This window comes from Lethenteron reissneri, chromosome 67 (assembly GCF_015708825.2).
Source record: "Lethenteron reissneri isolate LAM-NWPU_2019-01 chromosome 67, ASM1570882v1, whole genome shotgun sequence".
NCBI classification, from domain to species: Eukaryota; Metazoa; Chordata; class Hyperoartia; order Petromyzontiformes; family Petromyzontidae; genus Lethenteron; species Lethenteron reissneri.
Genome location: NC_083845.1, coordinates 7,176,559 through 7,203,113, shown reverse-complemented (window position 1 = coordinate 7,203,113; position 26,555 = coordinate 7,176,559). Strand labels below are relative to the sequence as shown.

Here is a 26,555-nt window from a genome sequence, read left to right as displayed (position 1 = left end):
AGGGGCGCCAGCGAGGTCGTCTGTGAGTGTGTGAGTGTTAGTAGTGTGTGTGTTAGTAGTGTGTGTGTTAGTAGTATGTGTGAGTGTTAGTCGTGTGTGTTAGTAGTGTGTGTGGTGTGTGAGTAGTATGTGTTAGTAGTGTGTGAGTAGTGTGTGAGTAGTGAGTGTGTGTGTGTTAGTAGTGTGAGTGTGTGTTAATAGTGTGTTAGTAGTTAGTGTGTGAGTGAGTAGTGTGTGAGTGTGAGTAGTGTGTAAGTAGTGTGTGTGATAGTGTGTGTGTGAGTAAGTAGTGTGTGTGATAGTGTGTGAGTGAGTAGTGTGTGCCAGGCCATGTGCACCTTGGCCTGGCACAAGCGTCGTGGTGACGTCATCGCCACTTAGTGGCGAATGGCGGTTGTTGTTGTTGAGTAGTGTGTTAGTGTGTGTTAGTGTGTGAATGAGTAGTGTGTGTTAGTGTGTGAGTGAGTAGTGTGTGTTAGTGTGTTAAAGAGTAGTGTGTGTGAGTAGTGAGTGAGTAGTGTGTTAGTAGTGTGTGAGTAGTGTGTGAGTGTGTGAGTGAGTAGTATGTGTTAGTAGTGTGTGTGTTAGTAGTGTGTGCGTCATTGTGAGTTGTGAATGAGTGAGTAGTGTGTGTGTGTGTACACTGCACCACTACGTTCTGTGATGATCTCATTTTTACCTTTCTGATGTTGATACTGATGCTGGCGGTTGTTTTCCTGCTGCTGCTGCTGTTAAACTACTGCTGCTGCTCCTACTGCTGCTGCTACAACTGTTACTGTTGCTGCTACTGCTGCTGTTTCTGCTGCTGCTCCTACTGCTATTGCTTCTCGTGCTGCTGCTGCAGGTATCGGTGCGTGTGTGACCCGGGCTGGATCGGGAGGAACTGCGACGTGGAGAGGGATGAATGTGCGTCCGGTCCGTGTCTCAACGGGGCGACGTGCTACGATCAGCTCAACGCCTACACCTGCATCTGTCGCGCGGGCTTCCGCGGTAACGCTGACGCACGCGCACGCACGTGCTACACTACGCACACGCGTGATCTAGCGGTACAGGGTAATAACAACAGTTTCAGTTTCATTTATTTGGTGTAGCCCTGTGAGCCATTCGGCTCTTGTTGTCGTCGTCCTCGTAGTTGACGCGAACTCTAACCCCGCTTTCTCGGCAGGCAACAACTGCCAGATCAACGTCAACGAGTGCCAGTCCAACCCCTGCCTCAACCGCGGGATTTGCCACGACGGCATCTCAAGCTACACGTGCCAGTGCAACTTGCCCTACACCGGTACGCGGGGAAGGAGTTGTTAAACAAAAACATCCTGCTTCATCGTCATCATCATCTTTGTCTTTCTACGTCGTATTCGATGTCATCAGAATGAGTGTTTATTTTTCTGGAGGAATCCAATGAATCTTCTTGGTTCTTTCGGTAAAGTCACGTGGAAGGGAAATAATAAAATAATACAAATTAAACATAAAATAATTCTCACGACATTTCGACGCTAGTCAAGCCGTGGCCGAGCGCCGTTTTTAATCGTCTTAGCAGCTCAGCGAGGGAGTTATTTCCTCAGTGGTCTTTGGTTCATCTTCTTGGTTCTTTCGGTAAAGTCACGTAGAATGGAAATAATAAAATAAGACCTGGTCTTCACCTGAGGACGGCTGCTTGCGTTGTGGCCGAAACGTCGTGAGAATTATTTTATTGGTTTATTTGTATTATTTTATTATTTCCCTTCTACGTGACTTTACCGAAAGAACCAAGAAGATGAATCCCTGCAGTCACGAAAGCTTTAAATCGAAATTTAATCCGATGAAGTTATTTTGGCGCAGATGTTCAGTAGGGGCACCGGGTCTGAACGTTACAACGACAGACACAGTACAGCACACACGGTGCGCAGTGAAAAATACTGGAAGAGTAAACAAATCATCATTGTCGTCGTCATCTGCATTTTCATCGTCGTAACCCTAATCGTCTTCATCGCCCTGCGATTGCCATCGTCATGTCTTGGACTACACAGAGGTCCATCTGTTCTCCGTGCGTGCGTTTGCCTCTCAGTACGGGTGCGTGTATGCGTACATATACGCGCGCGTGTGTGTGTGTCACGCACATAGGTCTACGTCTGTGTGTCTGTGTGTAGTTGGCACAGTAGGGGGCACAGGTGGGGCATCGGTCAATCATCTCAGTCAGTCGACTCGTGGCACCTGGGTCTGCCCCGTGACCTGTCAGCGGGCGTTCGACACTTCACGTGGCCTCAACGTGCACATAGCCTGGCACAAGCGTCGTGATGACGTCATCGCCACTTAGTGGCAAATGGCGGTTGTTGATATATGGTGGGGAGCGGTGGTGCAGCGGTTAGCGCTACGCCACGCTACGAACCCGGCGACCCGAGTTCGATTCCAGCTCACGGCCAACACCGGTCGCGATTATCTGAACCGGTCATGGGCCTCCCCTAGGTCGACTCGGCCTCAAATGCGTAACCTGGTTCTGTGTGTAAAAACCTTACCACTGGGGGAGACAAAAGCGGTCGGGCGTCGTGCTGGCCACCCACCCCCTCGTGTACCGTGCCGGCCTTCAAGCAGCACTTGCCTCCACAGTTTGTTAAGGCTATACGGGTGATCTTTATCTTTGTGTGCAGTAGAAGCCGTCTTAACAGGCACCACTGTTAACGACTAATCGCTTAATAATGGGGCTTCAGAGAGCTTGGTGTGTTGTATAGGGTAGTGTATAGTGTAGTGTATAGTAGTATAATGCCTCCATAGAGCCCAGTGTGATTGCTTACCGACCATTCCCCCGTGAAAGATGGGCTGCTGTAGCTACAGTAAATATTAACTAATGCGTGGATTAACCACGTTTCTTATAAAGTTGTGTTTATTACGTTGTTAGTGTCTTTGTGTTATCCGTTGTTTACATAATATGCATGTGCGCGTGTCTCTCTGCGCAGGGCGCAACTGCGAGACGGTGCTGGCCCCTTGCTCCGGGACTCCGTGCCGGAATGGTGGCAGCTGCCGGGAATTGCCAGACTTCTCCGACTTTGCCTGCTCTTGTCCAAGCGGGTGGCAGGGTACGGCTCAACCGGAACAATTAAACCAACCACTCACCGCCACCGCCACCCACCACCACCGCCACACCCACAACACCAGCCCACCTGGGCCAGAGTTCGTGCGTCGCACCAAAAATAATCTTTCCTGTTTGTGTCCGTGCTCAACGCAACTGAACTATTTTTTTTATAATATGATGCTGGATGTAATTACCAGCGAAACACTATACACTACACTATACACTACACTATACACTATACACTACACTATACACTACACTACTATACACTACACTACTATACACTACACACTACACTACTACACACTACACTACTATACACTACACTACTATACACTACACTATACACTACACTACTTTACACTACACGATATACACTACACTACTATACACTACACTATACACTACTATACACTACACTATACACTACACTAATATACACCACTATACACTACACTAATATACACTCCTATACACTACATTATACACTACACTATACACTACACTATACACTACACTGATATACACCACACTGATATACACTACACAATATACACTACACACTATACACTACACTATATACGACACTACTATACACTACACTAGACACTACACTATACTAGTAACTAATTGGCCTTTTGGTTATGTGACAAGCCCCTTACGACACGTATTTACGCGATCGAACCCAAAAAAAACCTTTATTAAGAATAATATTCTTCGCAAAATCCCACGTCCCTCCTGCGTACCAGGCGAGACGGTTCACATCTCCCCCCCCCCCCTCTCCGTCGCAGGCCGGTCGTGCGACGTGGACGTGGATGAGTGCGTGTCCGACCGCTGCCGCAACGGCGGAGTGTGCCGGAACACGCTGGGCGGCTTCTCGTGCGAGTGCCAGCCCGGCTACACCGGCCACAGCTGCCAGGTGGATGTGGACGACTGCTTGCCCGGTGAGTGGCTCGCCATTTGGTGCGAGTGGCCGGTGTTGTTTATTGTTGTTGTTATTATAATTATACCATTGGAACCTCATTTGCCAGTCAAAAATATGATAATTGTTTTTTTACCCTTCTATCTGGCAACAAAACTGACACTTTTTTTTTGGCGTCATCTGGTCCAACCCATGTGAGACTAGGCTCTAAGGAAAGCTGTCTCGGGTGTGGACCAATCAACTTCAAGGACAGTGCATACATTATCAGAGTTGTGTTTTTTGTTTGCATTATGGCTGCAGGTATTGTGGTCTATGTAAACATGACTCCTTTTAAAAAAGGTGTCAGTTTTGTTGCCAGATAGAAGGGTAAAAAAAACAATTATCATTATAATTATAATTTATTATGATTCGTAATTGGGTTTTTTTTTTGGGTTAGGTCAGCCCCCCGTGGTTTTCGCGTGCGTCTACCCACGTGATCTGGTCCTCTCCATCCCCCCATATCCGTGTCTCTAACCTACCCGTCCCCAGTTTGCTCTCAAGTGTGCCGTGATGGGAGTAATTGTGTTCTTCGAGGGGAAATCCGCGTGTCTGCTCCCCACGTGTCCCCAATCTCTGTGTTTCTACTATATTCGAAAAATTCTGGCTTGCTGCCTGCCTGGATTCCTATCTGCCTGACCTGCGTGCAGGTGGTGCGAGATGTTATCTCCCTCGCCTGGTATACAGGAGGCCGTGGGTTCGATCTCAACCCTGACACCTCTCTAACCTCTGTGTCTCCCCGCGTCTCCCCACGTCACCCCGCGTCTCCCCGTGTCTCCCCGCGCCTCCCCGCGTCTCCCCGCGTCACCCTGCGTCTCCCCCGTGCCGTCCCCCCCCCTCCCTCCTCGTCTCCACCGTAGCTCCGTGTCAGAACGGCGGCACGTGTTGGGACGGCGTCAACGCGTTCTCGTGCGTGTGCCGCGCGGGGTTCGCGGGGCGCCAGTGCCAGCACGAGGTGGACGAGTGTGCCAGCGCGCCGTGCCTCAACGGGGGCAACTGCACCGACTACGTGAACAGCTACACCTGCAAGTGCCGGCCCGGCTTCAACGGCATCCACTGCGAGAACAACGTGCCTGACTGCACCGAGAGGTGGGCACGCGCGCGCGTGACGTGTGTGTGTGTTGGTGAGCGTGCGTGTGTGTTGGTGAACGTACGTGTGTGTTGGTGAATGTGCGTGTGTGTGTGGGTGTGCGTTGGTGAACGTGTGTGTGTTGGTGAACGTGCGTGTTGATGAACGTGTGTGTGTTGGTGGACATACTCTCCCCGCCTCTCCCACAACCGTCCAATCTATAAAATTTCTGTCTCCCTGCGTCTCTCCCTCCCTCCATCTTCTCTTTTGTTCACGATCAGAGGAAACAAGAAGATGCTCGGTGTAGTCGGCACTTTGCTTCGTTCATCATTTCGGTTTTTTTGTTTTTTTACAATGCTTTGCTTTATGTGCCCCCCACCCCCCACTTTAAATGAAAGATTTCACAAAATATGTCGAGCTCTGCTCTCCACCTTACCCCTTCCCTCTCTCTCTACCCCCCCTCTCTCCCTACTCTGCCTATGTTGCCCCTGTTTTCTACGTACATATTTTTCTCCATCTCTCCCTCTCTCCCGCTCAGCTCCTGCTTCAACGGCGGCTCGTGCGTGGACGGCATCAGCAGCTACAGCTGCACGTGCCGTGCCGGCTACAGCGGCGCCAACTGCCAGTACGACATCAACGAGTGCGACTCGCAGCCGTGCGTCAACGGCGCCACCTGCCTCGACGGGCTGGGCTCGTACAAGTGCACGTGCCCGCACGGATACACGGGCAACAACTGCCAGGTCGGGCACGCGCGCCTGTGTGTGTGCCTGTGTGTGCCTGTGTGTGTGTGTGTGCGACTGTGTGTGTGTGTGTGTATGCGTGCGCCTGTGTGTGTGTGTGCCTTAATGTGTGTGTGTATGTGTGTGTGTGCGTGTGCCTGTGTGTCTATGTATGTGTGTGCAAGCGCCTGTGTGTCTGTGTGTGCGTGCGCCTGTGTGTCTGTGTGTGCGTGCGCCTGTGTGTCTGTGTATGTGTGTGCGTGCGCCTGTGTGTGTGCGTGCGCCTGTGTGTGTGTGTGCGTGTGTGTGGCGGGGAGCGGAGGTGTTAGCGCTTACCGCCACGCTTCACTACGAACCCGCCGACCCGAGTTCGATTCCCGCTCACGGCCACCACCACTGGCCGGTGACGATTATCTGAACCGGTCGTGGGCCTCCCCTAGGTCGACTCGGCCTCAAAACTACCTGGTGCGGTGTGTAAACATCGCCACTAGGGAGACAAAGGCGGCCAGCTTGGTTGCTGGCAACCCACCCCCTCGTGTGCCGTGCCGGCCTTCATAGGCGCTGGCTAACAGCACTTGCCCCTACAGAGTCTGTTAACTATACGAGGGATCTTTATTTGTTGTTCTTGCGTGACAAAAGTGGCCAGGCATGATGCTGGCCACCCACCCCCCTCGTGTGCCGTGCCTGCCTTCAAAGGCACTCGCCCCAACGGTCTGTTCAGGCTATATATGCACTACCGGCAAACCAGAGTTCCATTCCCGCTCACGGCCACAACCACCACCACCAGTGACGATTATCTGAACCGGCCATGGGCTTCCCCGAGGCCTCAAATGCATAGTTTGTTGTCCTTCCCCCGCACCTCCGATTAGCACGGTTGGCTACGTACGGTGCGAAAGAAGTTAAACGTACAGACATACGAAGGAGTGTAGCCGGTGTGGTGTGTAAACACCACCACTGGGGAGACAAAGGCGGCCGGGCGTGGTGTTGGCCACCCACCCCCTCGTACGCCATGTCGGCCTTCGTAGGTGCTCGCTTAACAGCACTTGTTAAGGCTACACGGTGGGGGGCGGGGATCTTTGTCTTTGTGTGTGTGTGGCCTTCCTGTTTCCTGTTGTTGTAGGAACCCCGAGGGGTAGTCAGGGGGTACCGTCTCCCCTCCCCGCCACGTGGGGTTTGGCCAGAAGATGCCTGTACCCCCCCCCGCCCCTCCCCTGGGGTCTCCGTTGCTTACACTCATCATGACGTTGGCGGCGATGATGATGACGCCGGCGATGATGATTGACGATGCTGATGGCGGTGATGGTGACGCTGATGAATGGCGATGTTTACAACAATGATGATGACGACGCTGACAATGACAGTGACGAGCTTGCGTAGATTTATATAGCAGCGCCTTGGTTCAAGGCGCTTTACAATAATTGTAGAAGTGTACATGAGATGATAGTGTTTAAATAAAGAGAGGGGTTATTGAAAGTGGTCGTGTAGTGATAGTGACACTAACGACAATGACGCTGATGATGATGACGCTGATGATGACGCCGACGACAACAATGACAACGTTGATGATGATGATTATTATGCTGATGATGACCATGACGACAATGACAACGTTGATGATGATGACGACGATGATGACAGTGACGATGACGACAATGCAAACGATGACGAAAATGCTTCCGATGACGGATGACGCTGATGATGACGACGAAACTGACGATGATGATAACGATGATGATGACGCTGATGATAACAACGTTGATGATGATGATGATTACGCTGATGATGACGCCGACCACAATGACAACGTTGATGATGATGACGACGATGATGACAGTGACGATGATGCCAATGCAAACGGTGACGAAAATGCAAACGATGACGAAAATGCTAACAATGACTGATGACGCTGATGATGACAACGAAACTGACGATGATGATGACGCTGGCAATAACAACGTTGATGATGATGATGACGACGCTGATGATGATGCCGACGACAATGACAACGTTGATGATGACGCTGACGATGACGCCAATGCAAACGATGACTGATGACGCTGATGATGACGACGACCAAACTGACGATGCTTACGACTCTGCGCGCCGTCTCTCTGTGTCCCTGTCTCTCGCGTTGCGTGCGTGCGTGCAGAGCCTGGTGGACTGGTGCGTGGCAGCGCCGTGCAAGAACGGCGGCACGTGCTCGCAGTCGGCCACCGCCTTCCGTTGCGAGTGCCCCAGCGGCTGGACGGGCCTCTACTGCGACGTGCCCAACGTCTCCTGCGAAGTGGCCGCCCTCCGATTCGGTCAGCGTCGTCGTCGTCGGCACCAGCCTCATCATCGTCATCATCGTTATCATCATCAGCGTCATAGCCGCCATCGTCGTCGTCGTCATGATCGTCATTTGTCATCGGCATCATCGTCATCATCGGCAGCATCGTCATCATCGTTATCATCATCAGTGACGTCACCGCCATAGTCATCATCAGCGTCGTCGTCATCATCGTTATCATCATCAGCGTCGTAGCCACCGTCGTCGTCATGATCGTCATTGTCATCGGCACCAGCGTCGTCGTCATCATCGTCATCATCGTTATCATCATCAGCGTCGTAGCCACCGTCGTCGTCATGATCGTCATTGTCATCGGCACCAGCGTCATCATCGTCATCATTGTCATCATCGTTATCATCGTTATCATCATCAGCGTCATAGCCGCCATCGTCGTCGTCGTCATGATCGTCATTTGTCATCGGCACCAGCGTCATCATCGGCATCATCGTTATCATCATCAGTGACGTCACCGCCATAGTCGTCATCATCAGTGACGTCACCGCCATAGTTGTTGTCGTCATGATCGTCATTTGTCGTCGGCACCAGCATCATCGTTATCATCATCAACGACGTCATCATCAACGACGTCATCGCCATAGTCGTCATCAGCGTCGTCGTCATCATCGATATCATCATCGACGACGTCATCACCATAGTCGTCATCAGCGTCGTCGTCATCATCGTTATCATCATCAGCGACGTCACCGCCATAGTCGTCATCAGTGTCGTCGTCGTCATCGCCATAGTCATCCACACCCTCGTGTGCCGTGGTGGCCTTCATAGGTGCTACTCGCTAACAGCACTTGCCCCAACAGTGCGTTCAGGTTATAACGGTTGGGGGGGGGAACCTTTGTCTTCTGCGTGCGTGCGGGCACACGCGTGTCACAGGCGTGTCGGTGGCGCGGCTCTGCCAGCACAGCGGCAGCTGCATGAACGTGGGCAACAGCCACACGTGCCACTGCCAGGCCGGCTTCACGGGCAGCTACTGCGAGGAGGAGGTGGATGAGTGCGAGTCCAACCCCTGCCAGAACGGGGCGACCTGCAACGACTACCTGGGTGGCTTCTCGTGCGAGGTGCTGATCGTCGTCCGCTCGTTCATTCGCTCGCTCGTCCGCTCGCTCGTCCGCTCGTTCGCTCGCTCGTTCGTCCGCTCGCACGCTCGTCCGCTCATCTTTTTGGTTCTTTCGGTAAAGTCACGTAGAATGGAAATAATAAAATAAGAAAAATATTATAATTACTTTATTATGTATTATTTTTATTATTTTATTATTTCCATTCTACGTGACTTTACCGAAAGAACCAAGAAGATGAATCCCTGCAGTCACGAAAGCTTTAAATCGAAACTCGTCCACTCGTTCGCCAGCCCGCTCATTTGCTCGTTCGTTCATTTGCTCGCTCGTTCGTTCGTTCGCCCCCGTTGTGCCTCTCCTCCTCTCCGACCTGGACTCGAACCCAGGGGTAGTTCGGCGGTGCTGGTGGCACGGCGGTCCGCATGCCCCCGCCTTTCTTGCGGTCTCCGGAACATTAATAGGGCGCTCGCTAACGCCACCGCTCGACCCCTTTCGAGTATACTAATCGAACCGGCGGGCGGGCGGGGGATGTTTGTCCTCTGCCTGCGGGTGACGATTACGTGAACCCGGCTCTCGACCTCCGCTCGGTCGACTTGGAAACTCGCACGAGCGCCCGGTGGGTGCCGTGGGCAAACGTCGCCACTCGGGAGACAGAGGCGGCCGGGCGCGGTGCCCGGCGTTTTGTAGGCGCCCGCTACTCGCCGACGGCGCTTTCCCCGACTGTCTGTTAATTGTGTACGCTGCGCGCGGGGGCGCGGGGGTCTTTGTCTTTGTGCAGTGTGTGCCAGGGTATCACGGCGTGAACTGCGAAAAGGAGATTAACGAGTGCCAGTCGCAGCCCTGCGAGAATGGAGGAACGTGCATCGACCTGGTCAACAGATACATCTGCTCATGTCCCCCTGGCACAGAGGGTAAGGATGAGCGCGACCACAACAACAACAACCACAACAACAACCACCACAACAACAACAACAACCACCGCCGCCGTTCACCGGCAAGCGGCGGTGACATCCCCGCGTACCTTGCGCCAGGCCCAGGTGAACTTTGAGGCCGCGTGAAGTATCAAAGGTTAGCTGGCCAGGAGGTCACGGGACAGACGCACATGCCGTGGTGGCTAGGAGATGTTAACTACCTCGCCTGGTGTGCAGGAGGTTGTGGGTTCAATCCCGACCCTGATGCCTGCTGCTGTATATTTGGAGTTTACATGTGTCTCTCTCTCTCCCCGTGATCGAGTCGATTTTCTCGGGGTCCTGTTTTTCCCTCCACATTTAAAGCAATTGGCCGCTATCAATTTCCACATGAAGATAAGCCACTTGTCTTCTTGGTTCTTTCGGTAAAGTCACATAGAAGGGAAATAATAAAATAATAAACATTCAACATAATAAAATACAATTCTCACAACGTTTCGGCCACAACGCAAGCAGCCGTCCTCAGGTGAAGAACAGGTCTGTCGGAAAGACAGCGTCTGAATGAACACCACCAAGCTTGGCAGCGTATATTTAAGCTGGGTTAGGGGAGGAAGGGTGCCTTGACAAAGGAATATTGCATATCAACAGAGGCATTTAGCATATTTATGGAAAATGCAGATATGGGATTAGTCACTACTTGTGGAATGCGTAGGAGGTGGGGGGGGTCTCAAAGTCATATTATGTCCGTGCATTATGTAGGATTAGCAGCAACAAAGGGATTGTATTTTATTATTTCATTATTTCCCTTCTACGTGACTTTACCGAAAGAACCAAGAAGATGAATCCCTGCGGTCACGAAAGCTTTAAATCGAAATATAAACCACTTGGTTTCGCTATCGTTTGTGATAGCCAGAAGTTTAGCAACTTGATGCGTTTCATCCGCCCGGCGCTCCTCTCGTCGTTGCGAGCGTCGCTGAACTCCGCCTTTCGTCGTTGCTGGAGCAGCGTCCCTCACGAGCCTCCTCCGCAGAGGACCGACCTGGACGCGGCCGCCCGTAACGTCCCCATCCCCTCTCCCTCCCCAAGGCGTGCGTTGCGAGATCAACCGCAACGACTGCCTGCCGAGCGTGGACCCGGTGACGCTGGAACCTCGCTGCTTCAACGGCGGCTCGTGCGAGGACCGCGTCGGGGGCTACGCGTGCTCGTGCGCGCCCGGCTTCGTGGGCGAGCGTTGCGAGGGCGACGTCAACGAGTGCCTCTCCAACCCGTGCCAGCCGCCCGGCACTCTGGACTGCGTGCAGCTCGTCAACGACTACAAGTGCCGCTGCCGGCCCGGCTATTCCGGTGAGTCGCGTGCCAGCGGATCCCACAACCGGAATAATGTCTCCATATCTTCTTGGTTCTTTCGGTAAAGTCACGTAGAAGAGAAGTAATAAAATAATAAAAATATAACATGATAAAATAATTCTCACGACGTTTCGGCCACAACGCAAGCAGCCGTCCTCAGGTGAAGACCAAAAGAACCAAGAAGATGAATCCCTGCAGTCACGAAAGCTTTAAATCGAAATTTAATATCTCCATACATATATAAAGGGCAAAGTTGTGAGTATGTGTGTCTGTTCAAAATGTTTAGCGTACTTCCCGACATGCAACAAACTTGAAATTTGCCACGTGGGTACTTTCCAGACTGTACACCATGCAAACATTATAAAAATACACTTTTGTTATTTTTTGGTGGGGGGAAGCTCAATAATGCATCTATTTTTTTTAGCACGGCAAGTGAGCTGTGACGTCACATCTGTCACGTGACCCGCGCACGTGGTAGCGTAACGCATCGTAGTGTAGTGGTTAGCGCGCCGCGCTACGAACCCGGCGACCCGAGTTCGATTCCCGCTCACGGCCACCACCGGTGACGATTATTTGAACCGGTCCTGGGCCTCCCCTAGGTCGACTCGGCCTCAAACAATTAACTGCTGCGGTGTGTGAACATCGCCACTGGGGAGACAAAGCCGGCCGGGCGTGGTGAATCCAAGTCCCGGGCGAAGCCGGGTAGTACAGCTAGTATAATAATAAAAATTTTAAATTGAAATGTGCGGCTTCAAAATGATTGCTCGTACCGCTGCGTGGATACGTGCCAGCGGATCCGACAACCGAAATGATAATAGTTTTTTTAGCGCAGCTCGTAAGCCGAAAAATGTTATGTTTAATTGATTTTCCAACGGGAATGCGCTTTTAAAATTACGTCGCTTCACCAATTGCGAGCGGTGGGAGGAGAGTAGTGGGGGGCATCGCTTGAATCGCGTGTGCGACTTGTGCGCAGGGCGGCACTGCGAGAACATCGTGGACACGTGCCAGTCCCAGCCGTGCAAGAACGGCGGCGCGTGCATGGTCACCATCAACACGCCGCACGGCTTCATCTGCAAGTGTCCGCAGGTGAGAGACGCCCCTACAAATATTTACACGTAGATAGTCGCATATAGGACTTTCACAGAGAGCCGTAGACTCGCACGGAGACCCGAGGACTCGCACAGAGATCCGTAGACTCGCACAGAGATCCGTAGACTCGCACAGAGACCCGTAGACTCGCTCAGAGACCCATAGACTCGCACAGAGACCCGTAGACTCGCACAGAGACCCGTGGACTCGCACGGAGACCCGTAGACTCGCACGGAGACCCGTAGACTCGCACGGAGACCCGTAGACTCGCACGGAGACCCGTAGACTCGCACGGAGACCCGTAGACTCGCACGGAGACCCTTAGACTCGCACGGAGACCCTTAGACTCGCACGGAGACCCTTAGACTCGCACGGAGACCCTTAGACTCGCACGGAGACCCTTAGACTCGCACGGAGACCCTTAGACTCGCACGGAGACCCTTAGACTCGCACGGAGACCCTTAGACTCGCACGGAGACCCTTAGACTCGCACGGAGACCCGTAGACTCGCACATGGACTCGCACGGAGACCCTTAGACTCGCACGGAGACCCTTAGACTCGCACGGAGACCCGTAGACTCGCACATAGACTCGCACGGAGACCCTTAGACTCGCACAGAGACCCGTAGACTCATACAGAGACCCGTAGACTCGCACAGAGACCCGTAGACCCGCACAGAGACCCGTAGACCCGCACAGAGACCCGTGGACTCGCACAGAGACCCGTAGACTCGCACAGAGACCCGTAGACTCGCACAGAGACCCGTAGACCCGCACAGAGACCCGTAGACCCGCACGGACTCACGCGCGCACCTCTGCCCGCAGGGTTACCATGGCTACACGTGCGAGAACAGCTCCTACACCTGCGGCAACCTCACCTGCCTCAACGGCGGGTTTTGCGTCCAGGGCCCCGTCCTGGGGGCCCACTGCTTCTGCCCTGCCAAGCACACGGGGCCCGAGTGCCAGTTCCCCGCCGACTCGCCCTGCCTCAACAAGTGAGAGCCCCCGCGGTCTTTTACCCCCTACGGCGTTTCGAGACGACGCAGAGGTCGCAAACGGGTTTTGATTCCTTACCCGTACCCAGTCGCAAACGGGTACCCGTACCCGGCCGGGTACGAGTAGGGTACGGGTATCGGGTACCTGATTGCGACCTCTGGGATGAAGCCATGTTGCAGGCGCGGGTGGGTTGATTCTAGGAACTTGAATTGTGAGAAGAGACAAGACGTTGGGAAATGAGTGACCAACAGTTACTCACCAATGACTCACGGCCTACTCGTACCCGGCCGCACCAGGGTCGCAAACGGGTACCCGTACCCGGCCAGGTACGGGTAGCCGGGTATCGGGTACCCATTTGCGACCGCTGAGACGACGTCACGGGGGTTTTTTTAGGGTTCTTTGGTGGCTGCATTAAAAGAAATGCGCCCGCTCGGACGACGGTTAAGCCCGCTCCGTCGAGCTGTCGTTGGTGATTTCGCCGGGGGGGGGGGGGTGGGGGGGGGGGTCGCTTCTGGATAAAGAGCGACGTAGCTCCCGTGGCTTTACACCCGGTAAAAAAAAAAAAAAATTATTATAAAAAAACTGATTAAAAAGAAACGTAAATAGTTTTAACTCTAGATTTGAAGCTTTCGTGACTGCAAGGATTCATACTCTTAGTTCTATCGGTAAAGTCACGTGGGTAAAAAAAAAAAAGTGAAATGAAAATTAATTTAAATTTCATTTTTTTTTTATTAAAATTAATTTAATTTCATTTTTTTTTACCTACGTGACTTTACCGAAAGAACTAAAAGTATAGTTTTAACCGTCGCGTCACCCTGCGTTGCCCCCCTCCCCCCCCTTCCCGCAGGCCGTGCTACAACGGCGGGGCGTGCGAGCCGCACGACGCCAAGCCATTCTTCCGCTGCCGCTGCCCGCAGCGCTTCAACGGCCTGCGCTGCCACTTCCTCGACCCGGGCTTCTCCGGGGGCGTCGGGCAGGACGTGACGCCGCCGCCCACCTCCGTGCTGGAGGAGAGCTGCACGCAGGTGACAACCCTCGCCTCCTCCTCCTCCTCCGCCGCCAATTACACATTCACGCGTTCCACACCCGGCTCTCCCACTGCTCTGAGCCTCTCTCACTCCTCACAAGCCCCTCCCACTGCTCGTAGGCCCCACCCACTTCTGCCACTGACCCCTTGCATGTGCGTGCCTGCGTGTGTGTGTGTGCGTGTGTGTGTGTGTGCGTGTGTGTGTGTGCGTGTGTGTGTGTGTGTGCGTGTGTGTGTGTGCGTGTGTGTCTGCGTGTGTGTGTGTCTGTGTGTGTGTGTGTCTGCGTGTGTGTGTGTGTGTCTGCGTGTGTGTGTGTGCGCGTGTCTGTGTGTGTGTGTGTGTGTCTGCGTGTGTGTGTGTGCGCGTGTCTGTGTGTGTGTGTGTGTGTCTGCGTGTGTGTGTGTGTGCGTGTGTGTGTGCGCATGTCTGTGTGTGTGTGTCTGTGTGCGTGTGTGTGTGTGTGTGCGCGCGTGTCTGTGTGTGTGTCTGTGTGCGTGTGTGCGTGTGTGTGCGTGTGTGTGTGTGCGTGTGTGCGCGTGTCTGTGTGTGTGTGTGTCTGTGTGTCTGTGTGTGTGCGCATCGTTTCATCCCCTTTCCCAGGCCGAGTGTCGCAGCAAGGCGGGCGACCGCTACTGCGACCTCGAGTGCAACGTCCACGCGTGCGGCTGGGACGGCGGCGACTGCTCGCTCAACTTCGACGACCCGTGGCGCAACTGCACGAGCTCGCTGCAGTGCTGGCGCTACTTCGGCGACGGCAAGTGCGACGAGCAGTGCGCCGGCGCCGAGTGCCTCTACGACGACTTCGACTGCAAGGAGAAGAAGACCGCCAAGCAGTGCAAGTGAGTGCGGGGCGGGCGGGCGGGCGACCACTGCGGGCGGGCGGGCGACATTGTGGGCGACATTGCGGGCGACATTGCGGGCGACATTGCGTGCGGGCGGGCGGGCGGGCAGGTAAGCAACACTGCTGACAGACGACACTGCGGGTGGGCGACACTTCGGATGGGCGACACTGCGGGTGGGCGAGCAAGCGGTGCAACAGCAGAGTTCCGGGGTTCGGGGGCGGCTCTCGAAAAATCGGTTCCCGGTTATCGGTGAAGCTGCCTTGGATCGGTTTTACCGTTTACCCGTGTGTCTCACCGTGTGTGTCTCTCACCGTGTGTGTCTCACCGTGTGTGTCTCTCACCGTGTGTCTCTCACCGTGTGTGTCTCACCGTGTCTCTCTCACCGTGTCTCTCTCACCGTGTGTCTCTCACCGTGTGTCTCACCGTGTGTCTCACCGTGTGTCTCACCGTGTGTCTCTCACCGTGCGTCTCTCACCGTGTGTCTCACCGTGTGTCCCACCTGTCTCACCGTGTGTTTCACCGCGTGTCCCCACCCCCGCGCAACCTCTCTGCAGCCCGCTCTACGACCAGTACTGCCGCGACCACTTCTCCGACAAGCACTGCGACCAGGGCTGCAACACGGAGGAGTGCGGCTGGGACGGCGGGGACTGCGTGATCGCCACTCCGCCGCGTTTGGCTCGCGACTCCCTCGTCCTCGTCGTGCTGCTGCCGCCCGAGCACATCTTGAACGACTCGGTCAACTTCCTGCGCCGCCTGGGCTCCATCCTCCACACGGGCGTGCGCTTCAAGCGCGACGCCACCGGCGCCGAGATGATCTTCCCCTACTACGAGGAGTACGGCGGCGGCGCCGGCGGCGGCGGAGGAGGAGGAGGAGGAGCGGCGGCGGCGCTGAGGAGGGCGGTGAGGTCGCTCGTGGTGCTGCCGAGGTCTGTCCGGGAGATCGACCGTGAAGTGTTGGGGTACGTACGCACGCGCATACGCACACACGCAACAAACACGCACACATGCACACGTACGCAGGCACACGCGCACACGCACACACGCACACATGCAACACACACACACACACACATGCACACACACGCACACACACTCGCACACACGCACGCTCACGCACGCGCACACACGCGCACGCACGCACACACGCACACGCAACAAACACACACACGCACAAACACACACACACACTCGCGGGGAGCGCTGGTGCAGCGGTTAGCACGCAGCGCTACGAACCAGGCGACTCGACTTTGATTCGTGCTCAGCACCAACACCAAAGTGACCATGATTTGAACCGGTCCTGGGCCTCCCCTAGCTCGACTCAGCATTAAATGAGTACCTGGTGCAGTGTGTGAACATCGCCACTGGGGAGACAAAGGCAGCTGGGCGTGGTTCTGGCCACCCACCCCCTCGTGCGCCGTGCCGGCCTTCATCGGTGCTAACTAACAGCACTTGCACCTACAGTCTAAAAATAATAATAAATAATAGAAATAATAATAGAAATAAAATAATAATATCTAATTATTTTAAGAGTGTGAATCCTTGCAGTCACGAAAGCTTCAAATCTAGAATCTACGGGCAGTGTTGAGTCTACGGGCAGTGTTGAGTCTATGGGTAGTGTTAGTCTACTGGAAGTGTTGAGTCTATGGGTAGTGTTGAGTCTATGGGCAGTGTTGAGTCTATGGGTAGTGTTGAGTCTATGGGCAGTGTTGAGTCTATGGCCAGTGTTGAGTCTATGGGTAGTGTTGAGTCTATGGGCAGTGTTGAGTCTATGGATAGTGTTGAGTCTGGATAGTGTTGAGTCTATGGGTAGTGTTGAGTATATGGTCAGTGTTGAGTCTATGGGTAGTGTTGAGTCTGGGTTGTGTTGAGTCTATGGGCAGTGTTGAGTCTGGATAGTGTTGAGTCTGGGTAGTGTTGAGTCTATGGGCAGTGTTGAGTCTATGGGTAGTGTTGAGTCTATGGGCAGTGTTGAGTCTATGGGCAGTGTTGAGTCTATGGGTAGTGTTGAGTCTATGGGTGGTGTTGAGTCTATGGGCGGTGTTGAGTCTATGGGCGGTGTTGAGTCTATGGATAGTGTTGAGTCTATGGGTAGTGTTGAGTCTATGGGTAGTGTTGAGTCTATGGGTGGTGTTGAGTCTATGGGTAGTGTTGAGTCTATGGGCGGTGTTGAGTCTATGGATAGTGTTGAGTCTATGGGTAGTGTTGAGTCTATGGGTAGTGTTGAGTCTATGGGCAGTGTTGAGTCTATGGGTAGTGTTGAGTCTATGGGTAGTGTTGAGTCTATGGGTAGTGTTGAGTCTATGGGTAGTGTTGAGTCTATGGGCGGGGTTGAGTCTATGGGCGGTGTTGAGTCTATGGGCGGTGTTGAGTCTATGGGCAGTGTTGAGTCTATGGGTAGTGTTGAGTCTATGGGCGGTGTTGAGTCTATGGATAGTGTTGAGTCTATGGGCAGTGTTGAGTCTATGGGCAGTGTTGAGTCTATGGGCAGTGTTGAGTCTATGGGCGGTGTTGAGTCTATGGGTCGTGTTAGTCTACGGGCAGTGTATATGTTGAAATTCTTTCGCACCATATGTGCTAATCGGAGGTGCGGGAAACCCTTCCCCCCCCCCCCCCCCCCCGTGTCGCCCTCCTCCCTCCCTCCCGCAGGTCCATCGTGCACCTGGAGATCGACAACCGCTTCTGCATGAAGCCCAACGAGGAGTGCTTCTCGAGCTCAGCGGACGCGGCGGCGTACCTGGCGGCGCAGGCCGTGCACCACTCGCTCGACTTCCCATACCCCCTGCAGACGGTCGAAAGTACGGAGAGGCGGGGGGGGGGGTGCGGGGGTTCTCGAGGGAGGGGGGGGGGTCCTTGTCGGCTGGACGCGCGCAATCAGCTGAACTAGTTTTGATTTTACTCTTTTAGATTTTTGCCAGGCAATGGTCCCGCTGAGTTCGCGTAGCTCTTTCTCAGACGCGAACTGGCCATCGCAAATCGTAGAGAGGGGGACACGCCAACTCCAAATATACAGCAGCGGGCGTCGGGGTTGGGATCGAACCCACGACCTCCTGTACACCAGGCGAGGGAGTTAACATCTCTTCCATCGCGGCGCCCCAATGGTTTATTGCCACCGCGCTGACCTCTTTCACCAGCATTACCGCATTGTCAGGATTATAAGGAGCACTTGTTTTTCTCCCAGCGTCTGTATTTCGTAACTTTATATTTTATAACCCGCTTTTCCGGGATGTGGAACGCTCCAAAAATGTTTTTATTAAAAACGACGTAAGTTCAGCTCGTGTTTTTGGCTCCAATTAAAAGAAAAATCTCATCGGCACCATTAACCAGGGCGGCCGCCGGGCTCAAACCGCCAACACTCACAAGCTGTCTCCGCCTCTCCCCCCCCCCCAGTACTGAACGAGCGCCCAGACCCCGGCTTCAACCCGCTCTACGCCGTGGGCATGGCCGTGGCCGCTTTGGCCGTGCTCGTCATCGGCATGGGGGTGCTCATCAAGGGCAAGCGGCGCCGGGAGCACGGCACGCTGTGGTTCCCCGAGGGGCTGGTGCTCACCTCCAAGGAGGGCGGCTCGGGCAGCAAGAAGCGGAGAGAGCCTGTCGGGCAGGACGCGCTGGGCCTCAAGTGAGTCGGTCCCCTCGTCATCGGTTCCCGGTTCTTGGCCTCGGATCGGGTTTGGCGATTCCAGATTACCCGCGTGTCTCCCCCACGTGTCTCCCATGTCCCCCGTGTGTCTCCCCCGTGTGTCTCTCCCCCCCGTGTGTCTCCCCCGCGTGTCTCCCACGTCCCTCGTGTGTCTCTCTCGTGTGTCTCTTCCGTGTCTCCCACGTCCCTCGTGTGTCTCTCTCGTGTGTCTCTTCCGTGTCTCCCACGTCCCTCGTGTCTCTCTCGTGTGTCTCTTCCGTGTCTCCCACGTCCCTCGTGTGTCTCTCTCGTGTGTCTCTCCCGTGTCTCTCCCCCCCGTGTGTCTCCCCCGTGTGTCTCCCCCACGTGTCTCCCACGTCCCTCGTGTGTCTCTCTCGTGTGTCTCTTCCGTGTCTCTCCCCCCCGTGTGTCTCCCCCGTGTGTCTCCCCCACGTGTCTCCCCCGCGTGTCTCCCATGTCCCCCGTGTGTCTCCCCCGTGTGTCTCCCCCACGTGTCCCTCACGTCCCTCGTGTGTCTCTCCCGTGTCTCTCCCCCCCGTGTGTCTCCCAGGTGTGTCTCCCCCACGTGTCTCCCCCGCGTGTCTCCCACGTCCCTCGTGTGTCTCTCCCGTGTGTCTCCCCCCCGTGTGTCTCCCCCCCGTGTGTGGTTAACATCTCCTTGCCACCGTGGCATTCGGGTCCAGGATGGAACCCACGACCTCCTGTGTACCAGGCGAGGTGGTTAACATCTCCTAGCCACCATGGCATTCGGGTCCAGGATGGAACCCACGACCTCCTGTGTACCAGGCGAGGTGGTTAACATCTCCTAGCCACCGTGGCATTAGGATCCAGGATGGAACCCACGACCTCCTGTGTACCAGGCGAGGTGGTTAACATCTCCTAGCCACCGTGGCATTAGGATCCAGGATCGAACCCACGACCTCCTGTGTACCAGGCGAGGTGGTTAACACCTCCTAGCCACCGTGGCATTCGGGTCCAGGATGGAACCACGACCTCCTGTGTACCAGGCGAGGTGGTTAACATCTCCTAGCCACCGTGGCATTCGGGTCTAGGATGGAACCCACGACCTCCTGTGTACCAGGCGAGGTGGTTAACATCTCCTAGCCACCGTGGCATTCGGGTCCAGGATGGAACCCACGACCTCCTGTGTACCAGGCGAGGTGGTTAACATCTCCTAGCCACCGTGGCATTAGGATCCAGGATGGAACCCACGACCTCCTGTGTACCAGGCGAGGTGGTTAACATCTCCTAGCCACCGTGGCATTAGGATCCAGGATCGAACCCACGACCTCCTGTGTACCAGGCGAGGTGGTTAACATCTCCTAGCCACCGTGGCATTAGGATCCAGGATGGAACCCACGACCTCCTGTGTACCAGGCGAGGTGGTTAACATCTCCTAGCCACCATGGCATTCGGGTCCAGGATGGAACCCACGACCTCCTGTGTACCAGGCGAGGTGGTTAACATCTCCTAGCCACCGTGGCATTAGGATCCAGGATGGAACCCACGACTTCCTGTGTACCAGGCGAGGTGGTTAACACCTCCTAGCCACCGTGGCATTCGGGTCCAGGATGGAACCACGACCTCCTGTGTACCAGGCGAGGTGGTTAACATCTCCTAGCCACCGTGGCATTTGGGTCCAGGATGGAACCCACGACCTCCTGTGTACCAGGCGAGGTGGTTAACATCTAGCCACCGTGGCATTCGGGTCCAGGATGGAACCCACGACCTCCTGTGTACCAGGCGAGGTGGTTAACATCTCCTAGCCACCGTGGCATTCGGGTCCAGGATGGAACCCACAACCTCCTGTGTACCAGGCGAGGTGGTTAACATCTCCTAGCCACCGTGGCATTCGGGTCCAGGATGGAACCCACGACCTCCTGTGTACCAGGCGAGGTGGTTAACATCTCCTAGCCACCGTGGCATTAGGATCCAGGATGGAACCCACGACCTCCTGTGTACCAGGCGAGGTGGTTAACATCTCCTAGCCACCGTGGCATTCGGGTCCAGGATGGAACCCACGACCTCCTGTGTACCAGGCGAGGTGGTTAACATCTCCTAGCCACCGTGGCAAGATGTTAACTGCCCAGGTACGTGGCGTGAAATTTCTCCCGACTGTGACTGGAGATAAATAGAGGTGGCAGCAGTGGGCACGGCGACGGGGCCTTGTTGTTGTTGTTTGCGAGCGCCTCTCCTTAACCTCCCCCGACCCCCCCCCCAACAGACACCTGAAGCACGCGGAGGGGCTGATGGACGACAATCAGAACGAACACTGGCTGAGCGACGACGGAATTCCGCCGAGCAAGCGCCTCCACGTGAGTGCACAGGGGCGGCTGCCGCTGGGGGTGCCCCCCCCCCCCCCACACACAAACAATCGTTGCCCCCGACCTACTCGCTCCTCTAAACTAAAATTTTATTTTTTACTAAACGTTGTGTTTTAGCAGGGTAAGCCCCCCCCCACTGAGCTATGTAGATCTTTTTCAGAAGCGACTCTGGCTATCACGAATGATGGCTCAACGAAGTGACTCGTCGTCGTCATCGCCATCATCATCTCTGTCTTTGCCGCAGGCCGAGGAACAGGCCATGCTGGCTGGGGGGCCCCGCGTGGCCGACCCCGTCGACCCGAGGCCCTGGACCCTGCAGCACCTGGAGGCGGCCGACATCCGCATGCCGCCCGCGCTCGCCCTCACGCCACAGGGCGACCTCGACTCGGATTGCATGGACGTGAACGTGCGAGGGCCCGGTACGCGGGGACTGGGCGGGGGGCACCGGGGGGGGGGGGGGGCACGTGACTGCTGGTGGTGGTGTGTGGTGTGTGGTGGTGGTGTGTGGGTGGTGGTGTGTGGGTGGTGGTGGGTGGTGGGTGGTGTTGGTGTGGTGGTGTGTGGTGTGTGGTGGTGGTGTGTGGGTGGTGGTGTGTGGTGTGTGGTGGGTGGTGTGTGGTGTGGTGGTGTGTGGTGGGTGGTGGGTGGTGGGTGGTGTGTGGTGGGTGGTGGTGGTGGGTAATGATGGAGGGTGGTGAATGGTGGTGGGTGGTGGTGGTGGGTAATGATGGAGGGTGGTGAATGGTGGTGGGTGGTGGTGGTGGGTAATGATGGAGGGTGGTGAATGGTGGTGGGTGGTGGTGGTGGGTAATGATGGAGGGTGGTGAATGGTGGTGGTGGTGGGTAATGATGAAGGGTGGTGGTGGTGGTGGGTAATGATGGAGAGTGGTGAAGGGTGGTGGTGGTGGGTAATGATGGAGGGTGGTAATGGAGGGTGGCGGTGAAAACGAATGTGAACTTCTTTTGCACCGTACGTAGCCAACTGTACGTATGGTGGTAACAGTGCTGCTGCTGTGGTGATGGTGGTGGTGGTGCTAATGGTGGTTGGTTGGTAGTGCTGGCTCCGCTACAAACCCAAGCGACCCGAGTTCGATTCCCCGCTCACGGGCTAACACCAGGGACGATTATCTGAACCAATCCTGGGCCTCACCTAGGTCGACTCGGCCTCATTTGAGTACCTGGCGTGGTGTGTAAACATCACCACTAGGGAGACAAAGGCGGCCGGGCGTGGTGCTGGCCACCCAACCCCCCTCGTTTGCCGTGCCGGCCTTTGTAGGTGCTACTCGCTAACAGCACTTGCCCCAACAGTCTGTTAAAGGCTACGCGGGGGATCTTTGTCTTTGATAGCGCTGGCTGTAGCGGTGGTTGCAGTTATGTCTATAATCACGACAACGATCATTTAATTTAAATTAATTTAAATTAATTGCAACTTCGTTTGACGCGCGGGGGCTTCCCCAACCAATATTATTCATAATAAAGGTTTTTGGGTTCGATCCCGGAAGTATGAATGTCTCCTTGACAGACCTGTTCTTCACCTGAAGACGGCTGCTTGCGTTGTGGCCGAAACATCGTGAGAATTATTTTATTATGTTTTATTTTTATTGTTTTAATAATTTCTTTCTACGTGACTTTACCGAAAGAACCAAGAAGAGAAATATGAATGTGTCGTTAAACCCGCCACCACCCGACACAGCCGACCAGTGAGGTTTGTCACGTGAACAGAGCGTGCCATGTGGTTGCTCCATCAGCCCACCAGTGTGTTGGAGAGTAAGTCCACAATTTCCGTACAAACCTTACTGATTTGCTGTTCACCATTGGTAAATGCTTACCCCGAGCTCTCATACTCTGATGGTGCATTGTGAGTTGTCCGCCTTTTGGCGTCATCTCATCCAACCCATGTGAGACTAGGCTCTAAGGAAAGCTGTCTCGGGTGTGGACCAATCAACTTCAAGGACAGTGCATACATTATCAGAGTTATTTTTTTTTGCATTCCGACTGCAGGTATTGTGGTCTATGCAAACATGACTCCTCGTAAAAAAGGTGTCAGTGTTTGTTGCCAGATAAAAGGGTAAAAAACCAATCATCATACTTGGCTGTTGTCGAATGGTGGCAGGTTAATGACGCACACTTGCTCGACCTCGCCCACAAACCCTCATCACGAATGACAACCTTGACGTCATGTCCCTAACCACGCCCCCCCCCCCCACGCCCCACGCTCTGCAACAGACGGATTCACGCCGCTCATGCTGGCGTCATTCAGGGGCGGGGGCCTGGATTCTGGCGCCCCAGACGAAGACGAGCAGTCCCTGCTGCTCCTGCAACAGCAACAGCAACAGCAGCAGCAGCAGCAGCAGCGCTACGACGAACCGGTGGAAGAGGGCGGCGCATCAGCCAGCGTCATCACCGATCTCATCTTCCAGGTAAGCAAGCGGCTCAATCGGTCGCGGGTCAACCAATCCGATCGCTCGCCCCGTCGAGGTGGGACCCTCAGAGGTAGCTCGGACGGTGAGATGCTGGATGCCAACCACGGGGATTACGCCGGTGGTGGTGGGGGTTCTCTAGTGCAGCGAGTTGATGGTCAAGTCGGTTTGTTTTTGGTGAGCACGTGGCACCTTGTGTTGAAGCAAGTCTGCCACCCAGCGCGTAGCCACAGAGACCCCCACCGGCAAACAACAAAACCAGGACCATGAGACCTCCTTTGCCAGTAGCAAGATATAGTAATAGTTTTTTACCCTTTTATCTGGCAACAGAACTGACGCCTTTATACAAGGGGTCATGTTTGCATTAACCACAACACTTGCGGTCAAAATGTCTTTGAGTTGTGCGCCTTTTGGCGTCATCTGGTCCAACACCATGTGAGACGGGTGTGGACCAATCAACTTCAAGGACAGTGGGTACATTATCAGAGTTGTGTTTTTTGTTTGCATTATGACCGCAGGTATTGTGGTCTATGGAAACATGACTCCTCGTAAAAAAAGGTGTCAGTTTTGTTGCCAGATAGAAGGGTAAAAAACCAATTATCATATTTTTTACTGACAAATGAGGTTCCAATGATGATCCCTTGTATAAAGGTGTCAGTTTTGTTGCCAGATAAAAGGGTAAAAACCTATTACTATAAAACCAGGACCCTGAACTCCGCCGCCCCACTCCACGTCCCTCCCCTCGGAGCTTCTCCCACGTCTCCCAATGTTTCCCCTTCTCGCTCCACGATCCTCTGCTCCATCCCACGTCTTCCTCCCCTGCTGTCCCCTCTCTCTCTCCTCCGCGCAAATCCTCTCTCCTCCTTTTCTCTCCCTCCTCCTCACCTCCTCCTCACCCCCTCGCCACCTTCCTCCTGCGCAGGGCGCGTCGCTGCAGGCCCAGACGGACCGCACGGGGGAGACGGCGCTGCACCTGGCCGCTCGCTACGCCCGCGCCGACGCCGCCAAGCGTCTCCTCGACGCCGGCGCCGACGCCAACATCCCGGACAACATGGGGCGCACGCCGCTGCACGCCGCCGTCGCGGCCGACGCGCAGGGCGTGTTCCAGGTGAGCTGCGTGCGGGTTCGAGACCCCGTCGTGGGCAGCGGTGGCTAGATGTTGACTACGTCGCCTGGTGTACAGGAGGTCGTGGGTTCGATCCTGACCCTGACGCCTGCTGCTGTATATTTGGAGTTTGCGTCTTTCTCTCATCATCATCACGGTGGCTAGGAGATGTTAACTACCTCGCCTGGTACACAGGAGGTCGTGGGTTCAATCCCGACCCTGTGACGCCTGCTGCTGCTGTATATTTGGTCGCGTGGTTTTATCTCCGGGTCCTCCGGTTTTTCCCTCCACACTTAGAATCGAGATCACGCGTTTCAAGTAATTGGCTGCTGTAAATTTCCACACGACGACGATGATGATGATGAGCCACTTGGTCGAGCTATCGTTTGTGATGGCGAGGTCGCTTCTGAAAAGAGCTCCATAGCTCAGTGGGCCTGACCTGATGAAATAAAAATAAATGTAATTAAACAAAAAAATATTGTAATTGATAATTGTTTTTTTACCCTTCTATCTGGCTCAGGGTAAGCATTTACACTCATACTCTGATGGTGCATTGTCTTTGAGTTGTGCGCCTTTTGGCGTCATCTGGTCCAACTCATGTGAGACTAGGCTCTAAGGAAAGCTGTCTCTCGGGTGTGGACCAATCAACTTCAAGGACAGTGCATATATTATCAGAGTTATGTTTTTTGTTTGTATTATGACTGCAGGTATTGCGGTCTATGCAAACATGACTCCTTGTAAAAAGGTGTCAGTTTTGTTGCCAGATAGAAGGGTAAAAAACCAATTATCATATTTTACTGGCAAATGAGGTTTCCCATGGTGAAAAAAAATATTTTTCATCTTTTTTTTTTCGCCATAAAAGCTTCATCCCAGAATGTCCTCCTTCTCCTCCTCCCCCGTGTCACACGACTTGCACCGCATCGTGCGCTCCAACCTCACCCCCCCGTGACCTTCCCCGTGACCCCCTCCCTCCCGCCCGCCCACGGTAGATCCTGATCCGCAACCGGGCGACGGACCTGGACGCACGCATGCAGGATGGTACGACCGCCATGGTGCTGGCGGCACGTCTCGCCGTCGAGGGCATGGTGGAGGAGCTGGTGAACAGCCACGCCGATGTCAACGCCGTCGATGACCACGGTACAAACACTATCAAATACACTTTCAAACACACTATCAGATTCACTATCGGATACGCGATCAGATTCACTATCAAATACACTTTCAAACACACTATCAGATTCACTATCAGATACACTATCAGATTCACTATCAAATACACTTTCAAACACACTATCAGATTCACTATCAGATTCACTATCAAATACACTTTCAAACACACTATCAGATTCACTATCGGATACGCTATCAGATTCACTATCAAATACACTTTCAAACACACTATCAAATTCACTATCGGATACGCTATCAGATTCACTATCAAATACACTTTCAAACACACTATCAGATTCACTATCGGATACGCTATCAGATTCACTATCAAATACACTTTCAAACACACTATCAAATTCACTATCGGATACGCTATCAGATTCACTATCAAATACACTTTCAAACACACTATCAAATTCACTATCGGATACGCTATCAGATTCACTATCAAATACACTATCAAACACACTATCAGATTCACTATCGGATACGCTATCA

At 54.1% G+C, this 26,555-nt stretch overlaps 1 protein-coding gene across 1 annotated transcript in view; it reads left to right on the top strand.

Moving 5' to 3' along the window:
• The window catches only part of LOC133360143 (neurogenic locus notch homolog protein 1-like), a 123,390-nt gene that overhangs the window by 92,731 nt on the left and 4,104 nt on the right, over positions 1-26,555 (top strand). Inside the window, exons 15-36 of the mRNA XM_061578729.1 lie at positions 845-990; positions 1,166-1,279; positions 2,931-3,050; positions 3,838-3,990; positions 4,865-5,093; positions 5,612-5,813; positions 7,942-8,095; positions 9,010-9,194; positions 9,970-10,102; positions 11,186-11,443; positions 12,420-12,532; positions 13,361-13,530; positions 14,379-14,556; positions 15,160-15,398; positions 15,956-16,360; positions 18,048-18,196; positions 18,789-19,017; positions 21,263-21,353; positions 21,607-21,781; positions 23,589-23,782; positions 24,705-24,890; positions 25,877-26,024. Of these exons, the coding sequence (XP_061434713.1) occupies positions 845-990; positions 1,166-1,279; positions 2,931-3,050; positions 3,838-3,990; positions 4,865-5,093; positions 5,612-5,813; positions 7,942-8,095; positions 9,010-9,194; positions 9,970-10,102; positions 11,186-11,443; positions 12,420-12,532; positions 13,361-13,530; positions 14,379-14,556; positions 15,160-15,398; positions 15,956-16,360; positions 18,048-18,196; positions 18,789-19,017; positions 21,263-21,353; positions 21,607-21,781; positions 23,589-23,782; positions 24,705-24,890; positions 25,877-26,024 (3,971 nt within the window). The remainder of the gene's footprint in view (positions 1-844; positions 991-1,165; positions 1,280-2,930; positions 3,051-3,837; positions 3,991-4,864; positions 5,094-5,611; positions 5,814-7,941; positions 8,096-9,009; positions 9,195-9,969; positions 10,103-11,185; positions 11,444-12,419; positions 12,533-13,360; positions 13,531-14,378; positions 14,557-15,159; positions 15,399-15,955; positions 16,361-18,047; positions 18,197-18,788; positions 19,018-21,262; positions 21,354-21,606; positions 21,782-23,588; positions 23,783-24,704; positions 24,891-25,876; positions 26,025-26,555) is intronic.